Genomic DNA, 21,062 nt, shown 5'->3' with positions numbered 1-21,062 from the left:
CTCTCAAGGGAAAGGGGATGTCCCACAGAGACCAGCAAGGATGTCTCTTGGGGAGGAAATAAAGGCAAATCAATGCCCTACATGTTCAAAAAAAAAAAAAGTGAGGGGGCTGGAGAGATGGCTCAGAGGTCCAGAGCGCTAGCCAGGGGTCCTGAGTTCAATTCCCAGCAACCATGTGGTGGCTCACAACCATCTGTAATGAGATCTGGTGCCCTCTTCTGGCTTACAGACATACATGCAGGCAGAACACTGTATACATAATAAATAAATAAATCTTTAAAAAGAAACAAGTGAGGGAAGGGAGAAAGACAAGGAAAGGAGAAACAACCAGCAAAAAACGTATCACCTCCCTAGGAAGGACATGAGGTGCGAATGTGGATGGGTATTACATTAGACTCCAGGGTTTCCATTTCAACGGCCCAGGATATGGATCAAACTACCACCTTCTGGTGCCATTCTTGTTTTCCATTTCTTATACCCATAATCTCCAGGGTTCCAACGCTGTTTCATTCTGGGGCTCCCATCCATCACTTTCCCTAACAGCAATACCCTTCTCCTTTTTCTCGGGGGACCCAGACTGGAAGTCTGTGGAGGTAAAAGCAAGAACCAGATGGCAGAGGATGAGCTATGGCTTGGAAGCTGTGGAATGCACTGTGGCTACCGGCTGGTTATGCTTCCGGTGTCCTGGATCATCTGTGCGCCCCTCCCAAAACAAACAAACCCCCAACCACAGGCTCACTGGGCTAGGTAAGCCTTGTTTCCTCTTTTAATTTTCTGAGACAGTCTCATGTAGCCCGAGATAGCCTGGTAATCAATCATAGTACCTGGCTGGCCTCAAACTCAAACAGCCACTACCCCTGGCTTCCTGTGTGGGCTTTAACTGTAGCACTAGGTTGGAGAAAAGTTTCTAACCTATATCTGCCACGAACAGATCAAAAAACACCAAAAGGTAGCCCTAAGGGCACAGTGGCTCACACCAATAACCCCAGCACAGCAGAGGCTATAGGAGGGCTGAGAGCCGGAGCCAGCCTAGGCTACAGACCCTGTCCAACCTGTCCAAAAAAAAAAGGTAGCCTTAGGGAGCCACCTAACTCAGATCAAGTTTCTCACAGAGGAAACAGGAGCCCCACCCCAGCCCAAATAACCTGCTCAATCATACACTCGGTGGTTTCCTCTTTTTCAGAGGCACAAAGAATCAATCAGTAGTGATTTTCATGATTCACTGTCCCTTGACAAACAGTCCATAAAGTGCTTCAAGGTTTTAAGAAGGCACCCAGAAAAGTAAGGCTGGCATTCATCTTTCTGGAAGCCTGACTACGCAAACCCCTTAGATGCCCCATCATTTGGCAATTATAAGGGCAGGCCCGGAGTTAGTTTTGCCACCATCTATATTCCTAACGGGGCTTGTCCGGTAGCTGAAGGACGCTCTCCCACCGTGCCTTGAAGACTGACGCCACGAACTGCTGAGAGTCAAGGAAATCCTGTCATACTGCCAGGGCCCAGGGGCCAATGGTCAAATTTCTGGGGCTAAGCAAGGCAATTTCGGCTCAGATAAAGCTAGGATGGGAAGAACATGGGGGACCTGAGGTGGTAAGGCCAGCAAGAGGGAAGCAATCCGAATGACGTCACTGGGCTGGACTTCATACATCAAGGTTGCTCAATCCATAATGCTTCCTAGCCCAAGGAGGCTTAACTTTCCAGAGCCTGGGACTCCTTCCTCGAATTCCTCGAGTTCCTTTCACTTAACACCCAGCTGATGTTCTCCACCCTAAAGTCTCTGAGCCTCGCAGGAGGTTTCCAGCCTCCTCTGCTTGACTCTCTGGGACCGCTCTCCACCCATCTGCCAATCGTGGTTCCCGGGTTCCTGATGCCACAGCCTCCCCCTACGCCTGGGTGCCTCTGTTTGTTTTTTGTTTTGTTTTTTTGTTTTTTTTCTTCCCTGCTGTGGCCGGCAGGAGCCCAGTCTCAAATAAAATGGATCCAGCCCTGGGGCTCGGCGACTCCGGCACCACCCGGGTGCTCGGGCCCAAGCAGCGCGTAGTCACGGCCGCCGTTGTTGTCCCAGAACTCGCGGCCGGTCACCCGGTAGCGGAGGGCGAAAAGCAGCGCGCCGCCGACCGGAGGCGCCGGCAGGCGGAAGGAGAAGCGGTCCGCCCGCGGTGGGGCCGGGGCCGGGCCGGCGTAGGCGGCAGGCGACTCCCGCAGGCTGCGCCAGCCGTCCGCACTCCAGCGCACGCTCACGCGCTTCTCGTAGGCCAGGTCCAGCACGCGCGCGCTCCCGGCCACGCCCAGAGGGCCCGCGTCGGCGCGCTCCAGGCAGATGCGCTGCGCCTGCAGCCGGGCGGCGAAGCCGGGCTCGCGGGCGGGCTCCAGGGCGGCGCGCGCCTCCTGCGGAGAGAGGGCAGGGAGGCAGGTCAGGCAGGGTAGGACTTGGAGAGCTCAGGCCGAGGTCCGGGGGGGGGGGGGGGAAGAGGGCACAGGAGACGGGGCACAGCGGGGCGCCTACCTGGAGGCCGCGGGTGCGCGGCGGGCACGGCGCGAAGTGGCGCAGGGCGTCCCTCTGCAGTTGCACCTGCACGTGGCGGGGCACCCGGGGCGGTTCCCCCGGGCGGAAGCGGCGGACCACGGCCAGCTCCAGCCCCAGCGCGTCGGCGAAACGCACTCTCTTGCGGGTGTCGGGGCTGCGGCTGCGGGCTGGCCGGGCCCCGCCGCCACCTGCGGGCGCAGAGCGGGCCCTACGGCCCCGAGCCGGCACGGGAGCCCGGGAGCGGGCACCGGGCCGGGTCCCGCCCTCCCCCGGCTCCTCCTCCGGCTCCTCCTCGAGGCTGGGCCGCTGGCTGCGGTAGTAGGCGCGCTCGGTCAGCGCTGCTATAAAGCTCAGGTTGCGAGGGATGTCGGTGCGCGGAGGCCGCTCGCACGACATGGCACCCGTGCGCCCCAGCGGGGTCAGCGCGCCGTGCCCGGCGCGTCCTCGCTCTCCCGCCTGCGCTGCGTCCGCGCATAAGGTGTAGGGCTGCTCCGGCAGCCGCTGGCCCTGGACTCTCCTGGCTGTCGCCCCGCGTACTTGGCCTGGCCGGTTTCCTTGACCACCTTTCCCTCCCTTTGGCGGTCAGCCCCGGTGTCTTAGGCTCTCCGTCCTGCCTGCTTCCAGCTGTCTGCTCTGAGCGTGCGCTCAGCGGCGCTCAGCCTTCGGTTCTGCGGGCCTCGCTGACCCGGCCCCCGCCCACAGCCCTCTGACAGGTGGCCGGGTATCTGTCTTCACTGCTGCACCAGGGGGCGGCACCGACTCCACCCTTGGGTCCCAAATGAGTTACTCCGGTATGAGAAGAGTTAAAGCGGGGAGGAAAGAGTAGTCTTTTCGTTTTCCTGCACGGCAAAGTTCAAAATGCCGAGGGATTAACTCTCCCCAGAGCTTGGAATAGAGGGGATGATGGGTGTAGAGAAAGGAAGGTCACGAATCCTAGATAGAGTCTTTCAAGTAGAAAACGCCAAAGGATGAGCGATAGACACAGGACTGGCTATTTTCCAGTTTCATTTTTGAAAAATATGCTAGTGACAGTTTCACAATGGTATGTAACATGTTTCTAACTTCTCTACTGATGTGGTTTTTTTCAAAGACTTGTTTCATTTTTTAAATTATGTGTATGGTATCGGGGTTTATGTGTACAGGAGGGCAGGTGCTCACAGGGGCCGGCAGGGAACATCAGGTATGGTGGAGCTGGAGTTACAGGTAGATGGGACCCGCTAGAACTGGGTGCTGAGAATCCACTAGGGTCCTCTGGAAGAGCGGCATGTGTTCTTAACTGCTGAGCCATCTTCTCCTGCTCTCTACAGAGGTTTCTAACACAAACCATAGGCACTGTTACAGTATTGACAGTAATTGTTACAAATGCTACAGATGAGAAAATGGAGAGAGGAAGGAAAAGATCTTTGCCCAGTGTCACATAGTTGCTAATTGTAAGGTTAGGATTAAGACTTTGGCAGTAAACTCTAATGTGCACTCTCTTAATCATTTAGTTGTTATACAACTAGTATTTTCATTAAATGATAATGTTAACATCTAATAAAAAAGTGGAAGTTATGGGGCTAGAAAAATGGCTCAGTGCAAAGAGCATGCCCTGCTCTGGGGATCTGATGCCCTCTTCTGGCCTCCAAGGGCACCTGCACTCACAGAAGCACAGCCCCTACATGAACATAACATATAATTATGTATAAGCACATAATTAAATTTTTTTAAATAAGGTGGGTGGTGGTGGTGCACACCTTTAATCCTAGCACTCAGGAGGCAGAGGCAGGTGGATCTCTGTGAGTTTGAGGCCAGCCTGGTCTACAGAGTGAGATCCAGGACAGGCACCAAAACTACACAGAGAAACCCTGTCATGAAAAACAAACAAAAAAATTTTTTTAAATAAAATGGGCTGGGCATGGTGATGCACACCTTTAATCCCAGGGCTGGGGAGGCAGAGACAGGAGAATCTCTGTGAGTTAGAGGCTAGCCTAGTCTACAAAGTGAGTTCCAGGACAGGCAGGGCTTTTGCACAGAGAAACCATGTCTCAAAAAAACAAAAACAAAAAAAGAAGAAAGAACCATAAATAAATAAATAAATAAATAAATAAATAAATAAATAAATAAATAAATAAATAAAATGACACAAGGAATGGTGATACATATGCATGCTTTGATCCCAGCACTCAGGAAGCAAAGGCAAGTAGATCTCTGTGAGTTCAAGACCAGCCTGATCTACATAGTGAGTTCTAGGGCAGCCAAAGCTATATAGTAAGACCTGCTTCAAAAACAGATAAATTAGCCGGGCGGTGGTGGTGCATGCCTTTAATCCCAGCACTCGAGAGGCAGAGGCAGGCAGATCTCTGTGAGTTCGAGGCCAGTCTGGACTACAAAGCGAGTTCCAGGAAAGGCACAAAGCTACACAGAGAAACCCTGTCTCAAAAAAAAAAAAACCATAGATAAATTAAATAAATAAGTAAATAAATAAATAAATATTGGGCCATGGCTGGTGGTGCATGCTTTTAATCTCAGCATTCAGAAGGCAGAGACAGGTGAATTCAAGGCCAGCCTGGTCCACATAGTGAGTTCAGCCATGACTATGTAGAGAGACCTTGTCTGAAGAAGAAGGAGAAGGAGGAGGAAGAGGAGGAGGAGGAGGAGGAGGAGAAAGAAGAAGAAAGAAGAAGGAGAAGAAGAAGGAGAAGAAGGAGAAGAAGAAGAAGAAGAAGAAGAAGAAGAAGAAGAAGAAGAAGAAGAAGAAGAAGAAGAAGAAGAAGAAGAAGATATTAGGGTGAAAAAATGAAATCTCTAAATTCATTTCTTTACTTGTGGTGCTGGGGTTTGAACCCAGGGCCTTGTGTATGCTGGGTGTATACTCTACCACTGAACTCATGAAGTCTGTAGATTGACAACAGGACGGTTCAATAAAACAAAACACAAGTGACTCAGTTGGAAATAAACAGTGAGATGTATGTCATCTTACACAGTACATCTCTGGGTGTCTTCTCATGGCAGCGGCAAACATGGCAATACAGCTAGGACTCGTTTTAAAAACAGTACTGAGTTTCTGTTTCTTATTTCACACCTAGAATGCATGGACAGACTCTATGTCTTAAGGTGTAGAGTAATTGTCCGCTCATTAATCTTACAGTCAGGCAGTGTAAAGGGATCCTCCTCAGTCTGGTGGAATAGCATGTCACTGATGGAAAACCAAGGAGGGTCCTGGATAGTTATGGTCTGGAGTTTTTGGCAAAGACTCTGCTGTCTCGTTTAGAGCTTGCACTGTCGTGCTTCGGCTTTGCAGTGTGGGGCTGGGAAGGTTCTCGAGGGACACAACATTGGACGAGATATAAATTGCTGTTTAACAACTCCGTTCTGAGCGCTCACACTGACATTGAGTCTTTGTTCCAAGTCAGTCGTTAGTTCTTGGACAACAACTGCAATAATCTTTAAACATCTGTCTGGAACTGCTCAGAGATTGGCCAGAGGTGTCAAAATCGATTCATTTAGTCAATATTGACTGTTGGTGTATTTAAACATGAAGACACAAATCTGAATAAACCACAGCCCTGGCTGTCAAGGAGCTTAAAAATAAAAGGTCAGACAGAAATATATTAGGGTCTCTTAAGGTCAGTAATAAAAGCATATTCAGTGTGGGGTGTACTCCGGTGATCCCTGCAGTAATCAAGAGGTTTGAGTAGAGGGTTCATCAGGGTCATCTTCATCTACACAGTGAGTTCAAGGCCAACCTGAACTACACGAGACCCCACTGCACATCACAACCCCAAAGTATATTTATTTCAGGTAAATGTCTTAGAATAAACCATATTGCAAATGAAAGCCTTAAACTAGATCTATCTCTAAAAATTAATGGGGGGGTGTGTCTTGCTGGTGGCATCTAGAATGATCCATCAGTCCAAGAACAAAGAAGAAAGGATTTAACTATGAAAGAGTGGACTAGGCTGTGTGTTCAGAGTCAGAGAACAGAAAAAGAACTCAGAATTGCCATGGATTCTAGCTATAAGAACAACATTGACTGCCAAAGGGAAGAAGAGGTCATCTTCAGACAATACACTGTTAAAGTCCAAACTTACCGCTCAGACTGATTTAAATTTAAGTCTTAGCTTCTCTCCTTGGTGTCTAGATTTGGGCAAATGACAACCTTCCCAGGCCTCGGTTTCCTTTTTCATGGAATAAAGATGAAGTAACCTAAGGAATGATGTGAGAACAAAAATTATACATGAAAAGAAAGTACGGTGGCTCACCTGCAATGTCACTAATCTAGAAAACTGGCATAGATAGAGATTGTGGGTTCAAGGTCAGACTCACCTACTAAGAACACACACACACACACACACACACACACACACACACACACAAATGAATTCCCACAATGGGTTGTTACTATCATCACCGTGGCTTCTCTGGTGAGTACACAAAGACTGTCTGAAAAATCTCTGATGGGAATGGACAGCCCAAATGATCCAATGTTTCAGAGCATCTCTGTTGCAGTTTCCTCTGAGTTCTGCATCCAGAACAGCCTCAAGGCTGCTGGCTGAGATGGTCCAGCCTCACAGACTACTCCAACCAAGATTTAACCATTATCTTAAATTTTCTCAGGGTCCCCCAAAGGTTACCAGCACCCCCAATCAATAGGAAGTACTCTAGAGAACTACACCCACATTCCCAAAAGATGCATTATTGTTGTTTAAGGGGGGTTGGTTACAAGTTGTTATTGGTAATGGTCAGAAAAAAAGCTAAACGAAGGAGATGAGATTCAGGGATGCTGTTCTGAAAAGAAAAAGGGAGATATAGAAATGATAGGATAAATAGTGGCACATGCCTTTAATCCCTGTACTCAGGAGGCAGAGCCAGGAGGATCCCTGTGAGTCTGAGGCCAGCCTGGACAGTGAGATCCAGGACAGGCACCAAAACTACCAGAGAAACCCTGTCTTGGAAAAAAAATATAGATTAATAGTCATTCATAATAGCAAACTTATAGTCATGTTAGTTAGGTTTTCAAGGTCATAGAGAGATGTATTTCAGATAGATAGGCAATCTTTGAACACTTCAAAGACCTACAGAATATGGCATTTAAAAAGGTTTAAGAACTTAGACTTTTCTAGACAGTGAGACACATCTGCTCCTGGCAGCAACAATTACTTCAAAGAGGATGATGGACATTGAAGAAACTCCATATGGAGTTTGTTTTCTTTCGACAAAAGCTAGCCATGTGGACAAAGAAACTGCCCTTGCCTCAATTGCTGGCAGTTACTGTCCAAACTGGACCAGCAGGATGCAAAAACAGGTGATTGCCAATCTTTGCCAAGACAAGGTAGGACAGTCCTTCAAAATTCCCTGCTCCACAGGAAAGTCTGTCAGATATGCTAGGCCTGTAGGCCAAAGATGGATGTCCCAACGTTGCAGAGAAACTTTGGGTGACTCTCTAGGCAGCTTGATGACCCTCTCATTAGGTAACATTTCATCCTTCTGGAGTCTTTGATGGAGTAAATAGTTTTTGGTTTTTTGTTGTTTTGTTTTGAGACAGGGTTTCTCTGTGTAGCTTTGGAGCCTGTCCTGGAACTCACTCTGTAAACCAGGCTGGCCTTGAACTCCCAGAGATCTGCCTGCCTCTGCCTCTTGAGTGCTAGGATTAAAGCTGTACACCACCTCCACCTGGGTTGAAGACTAGATAGTTATAGTTTTCTTTAGTTATGATAAAAGATCAGTTAGGTACAAAACTTTGAACTCACAAAGATAAGATACATGATAGAGTATATTCTCTAATTTTGCCAAATACTGTAGTGGATAGCCATTCCAGCTTGGATCTGGAAGTTCCAACTCCCACTGAGACTCTGGCAACTGTCATGCCTACGAGGTGGGGCCAGGGGAGGTGCCTGGAGACCCGAGAGCTGGATGGGCTAGCGCTCTCTCTGTGCCAGGACGCTGAACGTTGGAGATGGACCGAGCAGAGCTCCAGAGAACACCGCTGGATTGAGATACACCTTTCCCAGACCCTGCGACCTACCTGTCACTTAATTTGTGAGTTACGCCATTAAATAAATATCCTTTTAACTACGTGGAGTGGCCAAAATAATTTCACCAATAAAATACAAATAGACTGGATATTGTAACTGTAATTCTTACTTGATAACTGTTTTTTTTTTGTATATAATCTTACTATTTTAAAGTTAAAGCCTTCCTTTTTAATTAGACAAAAAAGAGGGAATGCTGTGGAATAATCCTCTTGTACACCGTAAAGTTTTATTATTTGAACTGGTTTAATAAAATGCTGATTGGCCAGTATCCAGGCAGGAAGTGTATAGGAGGGGTGACCAAACTAAGAATGATGGGAAGAGTGGAGCCAGGAGTCGCCAGCAGATGCAGAGGGAGCAAGATGAGGATGCCATACTGAGAAAAGGTACCAAGCCACATGGCTAAGCATAGATAAGAATTATAGGTTAATTTAAGTGTAAGAGTTAGCTAGTAACAAGCCTGAGCTATTGGCCAAGCATTTATATATTGAAGTCCCCACCAGTAACTGCCTGGTGGAGATTTCTTCCCAGAGTCCAGGAGAAGATGCTACAAGCAGCTGGCATCTATTCTGTGGCTCGCAGCATTTATAATTCATATTCAGCCTCTGGGTTGGTTATTTAGGACTGGGACAAGAAACATCCGTTTACTTGAGAGCACCAAGGCTTAATGGGAGAAGCAAGGGGAAGCAACAAGAAAGAACCAAAGCGGGGCTGGAGAGGTGGCTCAGAGGTTAAGAGCACTGGCTGTTCTTCTAGAGGTCCTGAGTTCAATTCCCAGCAACCACATGGTGACTCACAACCATCTGTAATGAGATCTGGCACCCTCTTCTGGCCTGCGGGGATACATGTTGCACATATCCTAATTGGTCTTAATAAAAACCCAGAGCCCAATATCAGAGTGAAAGCTGAAAGGTCAGAGAAGCAGAGGAAGCCATAACTATCACTTCTTAACCTACCAACTCCTCCGTTCTGAAAGAGTTTCTGTCTCCTGCCTTATATTCCTTTCTCTGCCCAGCCATATCACTTCCTGTCTCAGCCTTCCTAGTGCTGAGATTAAAGGTATGTGATCCCAAGTGCTGGAATTAAAGGTGTGGGCCACCACTGCCTGGCTCTGTTTCTCTTTTAGGCTGGACTAATCTCTTCCTTGAACTCACAGAGATCCAGACAAATTTCTCCCTGTGCCTGAGTGCTAGGATTAAGGTGTGTGACACCACTGCCTAGCCTCTGTGTTTAATCTAGTGGCTTGTTCTGTCCGCTGATCTTCAGGCAAATTTTGTTTGTTCAAAATATCACCACAGATACACGCAGGTAGAACACTGTATACATAACAAATAAATCTTGAAAGAAAAAAAAAAAGAACTGAAGCAAAGAAGCATTGGGTTGCCTCTTTCTGGTCTTGGCTAGAGTTTTTAAACAACTGAAGAAATGGCCAGCTTCAAGAGTCCAGGGTCGGGGAAGAGGTAGGAGAATCAGTATGCTGGTGAGTACCCTCCTGCGGATCTGTTTGTGGTCAGAATGTTTCTTGCCCTGGGAACTTGCTCTACATAGATATATTATCATGTGCTGGGTGGTGGTGGCTTACACCTTTTTTTTCTTTTTTCTTTTATGGTTTTTCAAGATAGGGTTTCTTTGTGTAGTGTTGGCTGTCCTAGAACTAGCTCTGTAGACCAGGCTGGCCTCGAACTCACAGAGACACACCTGCTTCTGACCCTCACATGCTGGGGGTGGCTCCTACCTTTATCCCTAGCAGATCCCAGGCAGAGGCAGGCAGATCTCTGTGAGTTCAAGGCCAGCCTGGTCTATAAAGTGAGTTCCAGGACAGCCAGGGCTACACAGAGAAGAAACCCTGTCTCAAAAAAACATATATACATATACATACATATTCACATATAACTTATAGATACACATAATCTGTAAAACAGACATTAACCTTCACATTGGCAACCTGCCTTTAGGGAGGGTGTGTAAGGTTAGTAAGCTTGTGCCCATCTGTGCCTTTTAAATAATGAGAATTAATTCAGGTGGTGGGTAAAAAATTAATGAAAATCAATCTGATTTCAAAAGATGAAGAGTGTTTATGGACATTGCAATCGAAGGCCTCGCACCCTGATGTCTAGCTGAAATTCCAGCCCAGGAAGAGCCCACTGGATTAAAGGTCCTGAGAGAAAGTGTTTTTGTGTTTAGTGTTCCACAAGGGCAAGGCGCTGTTCCCAGGTTAATGAGAACTCCTCGTCTTTTCCCAGGCACACACTCCGAAGCTTGGAAGTTCAACAAGCGCCTGAACAGGAGAGACCTTCCGGAAATGCTGCATTTGCACCGAGATGTTGAGGCCCGGTGTGTTTCTCTGGATACGCTGTGGGTTTAGCAGGCAGCCGGCACAGGCACAGGTCACCGGAGCCTGTGAACAGCTTTTCAATGGCCCTCTCTTCCAGGAGTTGTGGCCCTTCCCAGCCCTGCCTCCCGGCCCCGCCCCTCTCTCTGGACGCATCTCTGGGTCCCATCATCACCCGGCGCCGGGCCCTCCCTCCAGGCCCCCCCTCCTCCCTCCTTCCTTCCTTCCCTTCCTCCCTCTCTCCCTCCCTCTTAGCTCCTCCACCAGGAAACAACCGGATCCGGATCCTGGCTGCGGCCTGACCCGTGAGATTCCCTAACCTGGCTGGCGGGCGGGGTTGGAGACCAGCTAAGGGTGGGCGAAAGGGAGGAGCTGGGCTTTTGGGCTGCACTTGGGGGAACCGGGTGTAGAGATGGTGTCGGCAGGAAGCCCGTGGACCCGGGTTTCCCGAGAGGGCAGTCATTAAACATGGAATCGGCCACACAGCTGGCAGAGCGCTGGAGGCAGGGGCCCAGTCCCAGGAGCTGCAATTCCAGCCCCTTCCGGGCCAGACCCAGATCCCTGGCCCTTTTCACCTAGTTCTGCTCTCTCCCTCCCTTTTCCAGGGCTACACTCTGGCCGGGAGGATGAAAGGCCTCAGCTGGGAGCTGCCTGCCACCAGCACTGGGTCCTAAGAGCGCCATCCAGGCTGGGTAAGTGTCCTCTTCCTTTCTGCCCCTACAACCTTTGCTTTTCAGCCCCCCCACCCCCGTCTCCTCCCTATCTTGTGCCTCCGCCAGCATCTTCACATTATGCTCCTGGGGGGGTCCTAAGCCTCCTCCTATAGCCCCAAAGGTGTTTGGGGGTGCAGAGGTGTCACACGGTGCTGTCACGTGAAAAGAATCTGAAGTCGTCTAAAATCAAAATTTTCCCGTTGCACACTTAATTTGACATGTTATACGTGGCCAGCTGCTTGTGCCCTGGACCTATCCCATGACTTAAATTCTTTGCTCTTGCTTGTCCCTGCCTAGTGTGGTCTCTGAGCATTTTCACCTATTCCAGGAGCTTGGCCAAACAGGAAATGTCCCTTCTGGGTCTCTCTCACTATTTTCTACCTATTTATGTCAGTCTGTTATCCTTGCTCCTTTTAGCCGCCCGGATGGCGACCCCAGCCTCAGCCCCAGACACACGGGCTCTAGTGGCTGACTTTGTAGGCTATAAGCTGAGGCAGAAGGGTTATGTCTGTGGAGCTGGCCCAGGGGAGGGCCCAGCAGCTGACCCCCTGCACCAAGCCATGCGGGCTGCTGGAGACGAGTTTGAGACACGCTTCCGGCGCACCTTCTCCGACCTGGCCGCTCAGCTACACGTGACCCCAGGCTCAGCCCAGCAACGCTTCACCCAGGTTTCCGATGAACTTTTCCAAGGGGGCCCCAACTGGGGCCGTCTTGTGGCATTCTTTGTCTTTGGGGCTGCCCTGTGTGCTGAAAGTGTCAACAAAGAAATGGAACCTCTGGTGGGACAAGTGCAGGATTGGATGGTGGCCTACCTGGAGACGCGCCTGGCCGACTGGATCCACAGCAGTGGGGGCTGGGTAAGGAGCTTCTCAATTGCTGCCCTACGCATCCCTCTGCAGAGCTGGTCTTCGTGGGAAAAGGGGGGTCCTCCGATTGGAGGCTGGGGCATTTGTGCTGGGAAGGAGCCATCGGGGCCGAGGTCCCCTGTTTAAGTGGAATCAGACTGAAAGCATCAAGCTAACTGTACCCCAGGGCTGCCATGCAGTCATCACTGGATGGGTTTCATGGTCCCCAGCAGAAGACCAAGAATCTAGAGTTTTATAAACGGAACCCAAAGAGAGCCTCCAGGGAAAAGGTGTGGCCCCTGAGTGCACAGCCTGGACCGTGGGGAGGACCTGGGATGGGGTGCGGTCAGGCAAGCCTTAGCAAAGGATACCAGTTCTGGGCAGAGTTGTCTGCCAGGGAAAGGATGGGGCTCCCTTGATGCAGACAGTTCAGCGGAGCCAAGTGCCCCGGGCAGGGGGCTGGGGGGTTCCGAGGGGCGTGTAGGCGGTAGAGCCCTGGCTAGAGGGGCTGGGTGTGGGCGGTGCTCACAGTGGCTGGAACTGGAACTCTTCCTTCCCTCTTCTCTCCACTCTCCTTTCCTGATACCCCTCTCTCCTTCTTTCTCTACTTCCCCTCTCTCCCACAGGCGGAGTTCACAGCTCTGTACGGGGACGGGGCCCTGGAGGAAGCGCGGCGTCTGCGGGAGGGGAACTGGGCATCAGTGAGGACAGTGCTGACCGGGGCTGTGGCCCTGGGGGCCCTGGTTACTGTAGGGGCCTTTTTTGCTAGCAAGTGAGAAAGTCGAGGGCCAGGTGGGGCTAGGTGTAGCCAGGGGCCAGGAGAGCTGGAGCAGAACAGAGAATGCCCTTGGAAGAAATTGGATGGTCATGGATCAGAGAAGGGCAGGGAAGGTAGTGTGGGGGAGCCGAGCATGCCAGGCAGATGGCAAGAAGAAACATTAAAGAATGTTTCAAGGCCAGGAGCCCAGGAGATGGAGTCATCCCAGGGCTTGGGGGGAGGTGGGAGGGATCATGCCCATATGGGGGGCACACAGGCTCCAAGGAAGGTGAACTTATTTAAAGAGTTGTGTCCCCGTTAGATGAAAGGGGTTTCAGGAACCTAGAACTCACCTCCCTTTGGAATGGAAGCTTGGTGGTTAGGTGGCTGGATGCAATGGCTGTGGCTGTGGGCTGCATGGGCACACGTGTGCATGTTGGACATGCACGCTTGCTCATGTGCATGCTGGGCTGTTGGTGGAATCTGGTGATGGGAAAATTTAGAGAAAACATTCCTTCTTGCCGTGGCAAGAACAAGGGCCAGTTCACTGCCCTTCCCACTCTGGCCCTACCCTTGACCTTACGCCTCCAGGCTGAGGGGCGACTACTGTATCTAGATGAGGGCTCTGGCACTGCTCAGAGTTTTTGGCAAGGCTTTGGAGAGAAGAGTTCTGCCGCTGGCCGTCTTCATCGCCCTCTGTGTGCATCTTTGACAGGGGCTGACAGGGTGAGGCTGTGGAGCCTGGCTGGGTAGCAGCTTTGGTAATTGGACCTGCCTGCCACCTTCCCCTCCAATGGGGGCATAATGGTGCCTAAAGTGTTGCCTATTTCTAGGACCTCTCTATCCAGCAGAAACTCTAAATTGGGGCTCTAATTTTCCTTTAGAGGATGTGGACGTATATGCTGAACTAGAATTCAGATTGTTTGGGTCCTGAACTGTCTCAGTGAGACTGCCAATGCCTTGAGAGGACCATTCCAGCTCTGAGCCCCTTGGGTGTGACGGTGACAGATACTCCTTGACCGGCCTGTTCTATGTGGTGGGTTTTGGTGCTGCTGTATCAAGGGCCAGGTGTATGCCATGACCTAAACACATTTATGATGTTTCTTTTGAAGCCGTGCTCTTTGCCTAGGTGTTGTCAATACTGAGTCTCTGAAGATGCTCACAGGAGAACTCACAGTCCAGTCCTCTCGAACAAACCCAGACTCGAGCTTTTTCTTTTGAGGGACAGATTACTCTCTCCAAATGCATGCCCTGAGCCAGACCTCACTGCTGCACTTTCTGAGATGCTAATGTTGCTGCTGCTCAATGCTGACTCCGTTCACAGTGCTCTAGAACCCTCCCTGTGATCCTGAGCACTGACCGGCTTAGCTAGACCACAACTGACTCGACTACTTCTCACTTGGTCCTAGAATGTGGCATCATATTGTGCTTGCTAGAATGTGGGACCAAATTGGCCTCAGGTGTTTAGTCCAGACTTTTGCTTTGGAGAGGGTTGCACTTTTTCCTAGTGTCTATGGGGGATGTGATAGGCCGCATGTGCCAGTTGGTCTGTTTCGAGTGTGCTCATCTAAGAAACTCAGAGCTATCTGTAGCAAGCAGTTGGAGTGGGAGGCTCGGCCTTGCTCAGGACAAACTAGGCCAGTGGTTTTCAAACTGCTTGGCAGGGCCCCGAAGTGTTCTAGGGGTTGCCTCAGGAGTCCTTCAGGAGATGAGGGGGTGGAGGGCTGCACAGGCTGGGCGATTTGCCCTCAGACAGAACAGCTCCCCTTGTAGCTGTCTTATGTATCGGGGTTCAGGGTAAGATTTATTTGTGGTAAGGGCTTTGCTGCTGAAAAAAGGTTGGAAAGCCACTGACTAGACCATCAGCTCCAGCTGGAGCTGCACTCCTCCAGGTTCAGGGAAGACCCTGCTCCGCCCTTCCCACAGGACACCTGCCCGAGTTAGCACTCCCGGAGGCCTTCAGCCGAAGGAGCAGTGGGAGCCATGGTCAGGTCACCACCATGCTCGGCTCTCACGCCTTCACACAGGGTGGAAGGAGAGGCCGTGTTAGGAGAGGGGAAAGGCCTTGGTCTGGATTCCCGGGAACTTAGCTGAGGGACCACAGTGGGGAGTTGTGACCTGTTCTGCCCTTTCTTGAAGGGCCAGTGGAAACCCAGAGACTCTCCTGTCAGGGAAAACCAGGGACTGTCTTTAGAGCCATATAGTTCCTTTGGATTAACTCTTGGCCAAGAGGGCTGAGTATGGCTCCCAATTTCTAAATCCATTTCATTTTTTTTTTTAAATGAGGGAAATGGATATAATTTTTCAAAGACTAAATAGGTGGAGAGGATGTTCTTGCTCTCCAAAGCCCAAAGGGACAAATAGGGACTTTGCTTTATAGGCCAAGGAAAGAGCGGACGTGGGGCGACTCAGCCCTGCGACTGTTAATCCCACTCTCCACTTACACTAGGGTATACATATACTATTTTACTTTTTTAAATCATAAACGGCAGGAGAACAGATTTGGTTAGTTTAGAAGAAGAGAAAAAGCTCTATAAATATAAATATATATTCCTGTATTTTTATTTAATAATTTATAAATGCCAAGTTCATTTGACTTTTATTTTTGTGTAATATGTAATGGTCGTATTAAAAATAAATAAATAAAGCCCAGAAATTTAATGAGAAGTACTGAACAGGGTTTTGTGACTTCTATACCGTACAGCCTGGGTTTTAGAACATTCCTTAAACCAGTCATTTCTTATGACCATGACCTTGCTAAGGGAAATAATTAGAGTTACAGGGATTTGGGGAAGTATTAAGTTAAAAAGAAAGAAAGAAAGAAAAAACCAAAAACATAAAAAACAACCACAACACCCTACAGTGGCCAAACACCCAAGCCTAAGAATTCTGTACCAGCTAGAGTCTCAAGAAGGTATAGGCATATGGTACATTGGGAGCCCCCTACACACACCAACCCCCTCCCCAGTATTCTGCCTTGGGGTGGTGGCAATCAACTGCAATCCAGCAGGACAGGTGGAGACAGGAAGGTTGCCTACCCAGGTACATAGTGAGTTCAAGGCCAGCCAAGGCTTCACAAGACTTTGACTCTAAACAAATCATCAGAAAGCAAAAGGGTAATTAATGAATGGAGGTCATGATGAATAAGTAATATTCTCAAATACAAAAGCTAAGCTGAGGCCAGCCTCATCTACAAAACGATTTACAGGACAGCCAAGGCTACACAGAGAAACCCTCTCTTGAAAAACAACAACAAAGCTAGGCTGTGAACTCAGCTATGAGTTTCTTGGCAGCCAAAGCAATCTGGAAAACAGTGAGACTCAAAGCTTTACAGTTACTCAGAAGGCAAAGTTTTCTGAAAAGATACTTAGTAACAATTGATGGCAAATAGAGTATTTTATATCCCTGTTCTTTTAGAAATACTAAGTGGGGATCCAGACAGTCTTAGGTTTGCTCTATTAGCCTCATTACAGTTTAGTCCAAATGTAGTAACATTATGATGGTCTGATCGCTAAACTTTAGACTGTCCGCAGGGACACACGACTGTTTCTATAGCTCTCTGTAAATGCGGATCATCCAGATCATTCAGATGATGTGTTAACAAAGCTGGGCAACACTTGTTACAGTTTCTGACCACTGTGAGGGTAGGGAGGTTGGGCTGGGGTAGATCTGCCTCATGCTGTAGTTATAGAGCACCTAGGTGAAGGACCTCGGTGAAGGACCTCGAGTGTAGGTCTGGCTGGGACTACACATCAGTTCCAAGCCAGCCCACGCTGCAAGATAAGACTCATCACCAGGGGAAAGAACAAAACCAAAACCCTACAGTTTCTGACAAATGGTTAGATTATAGATACTCTTTATAAATTTTTTGTTTGTTTTTTATTTCTTTCTTTCTTATTTTTTTGAGACAGGATTTCTTTGTGTAACTCTTCTGGCTGTCTTGGAACTCACTCTGTAGACCAGGCTGGCCTTGAACTCCAAGAGATCCGCCTGCCTCTGCCTCCCAAGTGCTGGGGTTAAAGCCATCACTGCCTGGCTTCTTTTCTCTTCTGAAACAGGATCTTGCTTGTAGTCCAGGCTAGCCACAGACTCAGTTTCTGGATTCCAGGTGTGTACCACCATGTCTGGCTGAATTCTTTAAATGCGGTTATGGGGAGCTATATAAGTAATAAAAACACAACCAGAATCTAGATGTGATGCTGCCAGTTTATAATCCCAGCATTTGGGAAATAAAGGCAGGAGGATCAGTAGTTCAGTGTCCTGCTCAACACATACATAAGAGACAACAGAAAATTTGAGCAGGAAACACAATATAATGAACTATATGGTGGCTTTCATTCATCATTCACTCAGAGAAAATGTTCAGATATTTTCTGTGTATTTAGTACAGCTCTAGGCATGCAGGCAAAGAGAATGGAAAGATACACCTCAGCTCACATGTTGCTTACACTATAGTAAGAGAATCAAAATTTTCCTAACGTGTTAGAAGATAGCAAATACTATGAAGAAAGATGGCACACACCTTCATCCTGGCACTAGGGAGGCAGTGGCAGGCAGATCTCTGGTAGTTCAAGGCCAGCCTGGCCTACATGTGAAACCCTGTCTAAAAATATTTTAAGTAAAGAAAAGCAAGGTCGGAAATAAGTAGATATTCTAATTTTAAATCAAATGGTCAAGGGAAACTCTCATGTCCAAGGTAACAAACCATGAATGGTATAATTGAAAATATACATTTATTAGCATATAAGAAACTTTCTGTATTTTCCTGTAAAAGTCAGGAAAATAGTGTGTAAGTGTGAAATATCACACTGTGTGTGTGTGTCTGTCTGTCTGTCTGTCTGACTTCCCTATTTAAATGAATACTTCAACAAGGGTAGATCAAGATACCATTTATGGTTTTGTCTAGTGGGTAGATTTTGTTCTTTCTGCTATCAGTATTTTCTGATTGGGGGGGTAATGAACATAAATATCTGATATAGCACCTTAAAGTTTTTCAGATAGAAAGTTTTTAAAAAGTCAACCAGTCAAGCCCTGTGGGGGCATATAAATACAAATATATATATATTTCCAATCTCAGTGTTCCCAGGAGCGGGAAGAGAACTAAAAATTGGGGGCCAGTCTGTCTACATGAGTTCTAAGCCAGCAGGGCTAAATAGGCAGACCTTTTATCAAAAACTTAGCCACTCAGTGGGTTGGTGAGATGGCTCAGTAGATAACAAGGCTTGCCACCATGCCTGGTAACCTAAGTCCCATCCCACATGGAAAAAAGGTTGTACAGAGTCCCAAAAGTTGCCCTCTTACCTCTACAGAAGTGCCAAGACGCGTGTGTTCCCCACCTCAAATAAATAATGTAAAAAAAAAAAAAAGTTAACCAATCATTGAAGCTAGAGAGGTGGCTTATTGGCTAAGAGCATTTGCTGTCGATTGTGAGGAAGACAGTTCGGATCCCAGGATCTGTGTCAGGTAGTTCACAACTGCCTGTAACTCCAGCTCCAGGACATTGATCACCCTCTAGTTTCTGTGGGCACCAGAACACACAGATGCACACATAAATAAAATGTTTTAGAAGTTATCCAGTCAAGCTGGGGGTGGGGGTGGGGGTGGGGGTGGCGCACGCCTTTAATCCCAGCACTCGGGAGGCAGAGCCAGGCCTGTGAGTTCGAGGCCAGCCTGGGCTACAGAGTTCCAGGAAAGGCACAAAGCTACACAGAGAAACCCTGTCTTGAAAAACCAAACCAAACCAAAACAAAACAAAACAAAAAGCTATCCAGTCAAAACTGAAATTAAGCAGCTCTTTCTCATTTAAATGGCCCTTCTACTTCTGAGCAAGGTCTGAGCTAAGATGTTAATGCACTCAAATCCAGACCACATTAGAAGACACCAGGGTCTCTGAAAGAGGGATGAGGGGCTGGACAGATAGCTCAGCAATTAAGAGTGTTTACTGGCCAGGTGGTGGTGGTGGTGGAGTGATGACGCACGCCTTTAATCCCAGCACTCCAGGAGGCAGAGGCAGGGGGATCTCTGTGAGTTCGAGGCCAGCCTGGTCTACAGAGCAAGATCCAGGACAGGCTCCAAAACTACACAGAGAAACCCTGTCCCGAAAAACCAAAACAAAAAATAAGTGCTTACTGCTCTTGCAGAGGACCTGGGTTCACATCTCAGCACCCACAGAGCAGCTCACAACTACCTATACTTCCAGTTCCAGGGAATCTGATATCCTCTTCTGGCTTCGGGGGGCTGCTATATACAAGACTTAAACATAAATCCACACAGTCACACGTATACATACACATAAAAATAATAAATCTTTTAAAAAATACCAGTCCAGTGAAATATAATGCAAGCCACAAATAGTGTAAAAAAAAACTCATTAAAAATATAAGAGCAGCCGGGTGGTGGTGGCGCACACCTTTAATCCCAGCACTTGGGAGGCAGAGCCAGGCGATCACTGAGTTCATTCCAGGACAGCCAAGGGTACACAGAGAAATCCTGTCTCAAAACAAACAGAGAGAGAAGAAAGGAAATGAGATATAGTTGCAGACATGGTTCATATATAATTTTATATTCTACTGCTTTGACTTGGCATTTTTTTCAAGTTTAAGAATATTTTGAGCCTAGCGTGGTGGTTCACTCCTTTAATTTCAGCACTTGGGAGGCAGAGGCGGATGGATCTCTTGAGAGTTCAAGGCCAACCCAGGGCTGTTACACAGAGAAACCCTGTCTTGAGACACCCCCCCCCCCAAAAAAAGAGAATGTTTTGTACCTCGCAAAAGGTACGAAATAATCTTTTGTTGGATATTATGGTTTGCTTACATTTTTGTCTCTAGAATTTATAGTTTTCAGTGTCATACTTAATATAATTTATGTTTTAAAGCAGACAATGTAGATTTTTTTTTTTTTTTTTTTTGAGACAGGGTCTCATGTAGCACAGGCTGGCCTCAACTTTCCTATAATTGCAGCTGGCCTTAAAGTCCTAATCCTTCTGCTGTACCAGGTGCTAGGAATTCAGGAGTATGTCACCACGCCTGGCTCTTTAGGTATTTTGTTTTTAAAGACTTAAAAACGTTTGATGTATATGTGTGTGTGAGAGAATGAATGTGCACGTGTGTGTTGGTGCCTGTGGAGCCCGGAAGGTGTTGAATCCAATAGAGCTGAAGTTGCAGGTGATTGTGAGCATGTGAGTGCTAGGAACTGAACTCAGGTCCTTTGTAAGAGGACCAAGCACTCTTGTGTTTTATTTTGTTTTGTTTTTGAGACAGGTTATTGCAGTCTGGCTCTAGCTACTCATTCTGATACTCTCTATGTAGTTCAGACTGGCCTGGAACTCATGGCATCTTCCTGCTTCAACTTCTCAAGTCCTAAGATTTCAGATGTATACCACAATGCTGAGAAAACCATAACCTCAGAAGGCTGAGAGAGGAGGATCTTAAGTGTGAGGCCATATTGAGCTACACAGTAAAAAAAAAAAAAAAAAAAAGTTGGACAGTGGTGGCGCATGCCTTTAATCCCAGCACTTGGGAGGCAGAGGCAAGTGGATCTCAGTTTGAGGCCAGCCTGGTCTACAGAGTGAGTTTCTAGACAGCCGACACTGCACAGAGAAATCCTGTCTGGAAAAACTCCAAAGGATTTAGGGGCAGAGGATTTTGGAAGTACTTTCCCTACAACGGCGAGAATCCTATGAGGAGATGAGGGCCAGTGCTAGTTACACAATCACGGGCTTGCCAAAGGTAGAATTAAAAGGTATTTAAGAGTTGGGCGTGGTGGCACACACCTTTAATCCCAGTGCGTGGGAGGCAGAGATAGGCTAATCTCTGTGAGTTCAAGGCCAGCCTGGCCTATATATTGAGCTTCAGACCAGCCAGAGCTCAGTGGTG

The 21,062-nt window shown here is 48.1% G+C and overlaps 2 protein-coding genes across 2 annotated transcripts; one reads left to right on the top strand and one right to left on the bottom strand.

Moving 5' to 3' along the window:
• Positions 1-254: 254 nt before the first annotated feature.
• Ppp1r3e (protein phosphatase 1 regulatory subunit 3E) lies at positions 255-3,577 on the bottom strand. The gene is made up of 2 exons (XM_028892207.2): positions 2,507-3,577; positions 255-2,388 (listed from the first exon to the last, which is right to left on the bottom strand). Exons 1-2 carry the CDS (start codon positions 2,921-2,923, stop codon positions 1,966-1,968), a joined length of 840 nt encoding a protein of 279 aa, XP_028748040.1. The 5' UTR covers positions 2,924-3,577; the 3' UTR covers positions 255-1,965.
• Positions 3,578-11,052: 7,475 nt separating this feature from the next.
• On the top strand, positions 11,053-15,859 carry LOC114708672 (bcl-2-like protein 2). The gene is made up of 4 exons (XM_028892109.2): positions 11,053-11,178; positions 11,479-11,565; positions 12,004-12,443; positions 13,058-15,859. Exons 3-4 carry the CDS (start codon positions 12,012-12,014, stop codon positions 13,205-13,207), a joined length of 582 nt encoding a protein of 193 aa, XP_028747942.1. The 5' UTR covers positions 11,053-11,178; positions 11,479-11,565; positions 12,004-12,011; the 3' UTR covers positions 13,208-15,859.
• The last annotated feature ends 5,203 nt before the right edge of the window (positions 15,860-21,062 follow it).

Source organism: Peromyscus leucopus, chromosome 9, assembly GCF_004664715.2.
Source record: "Peromyscus leucopus breed LL Stock chromosome 9, UCI_PerLeu_2.1, whole genome shotgun sequence".
NCBI lineage: Eukaryota > Metazoa > Chordata > Mammalia > Rodentia > Cricetidae > Peromyscus > Peromyscus leucopus.
The sequence above is the reverse complement of the archived record's forward strand: the minus strand, read 5'-3'. Positions and strand labels throughout refer to the sequence as shown.

What these genes read in the sequence shown, in the direction of transcription:
- LOC114708672 (XM_028892109.2), top strand. Translation starts at nt 12,012, where the DNA reads ATGGCGACCCCAGCCTCAGCCCCAGACACACGGGCTCTAGTGGCTGAC. An exon ending in TCCACAGCAGTGGGGGCTGG is followed by an intron (nt 12,444 to 13,057) that starts GTAAGGAGCTTC and finishes TCTCTCCCACAG; the next exon opens with GCGGAGTTCACAGCTCTGTA.
- Ppp1r3e (XM_028892207.2), bottom strand. Translation starts at nt 2,923, where the DNA reads ATGTCGTGCGAGCGGCCTCCGCGCACCGACATCCCTCGCAACCTGAGC. An exon ending in CGCGCACCCGCGGCCTCCAG is followed by an intron (nt 2,389 to 2,506) that starts GTAGGCGCCCCG and finishes CTCTCTCCGCAG; the next exon opens with GAGGCGCGCGCCGCCCTGGA.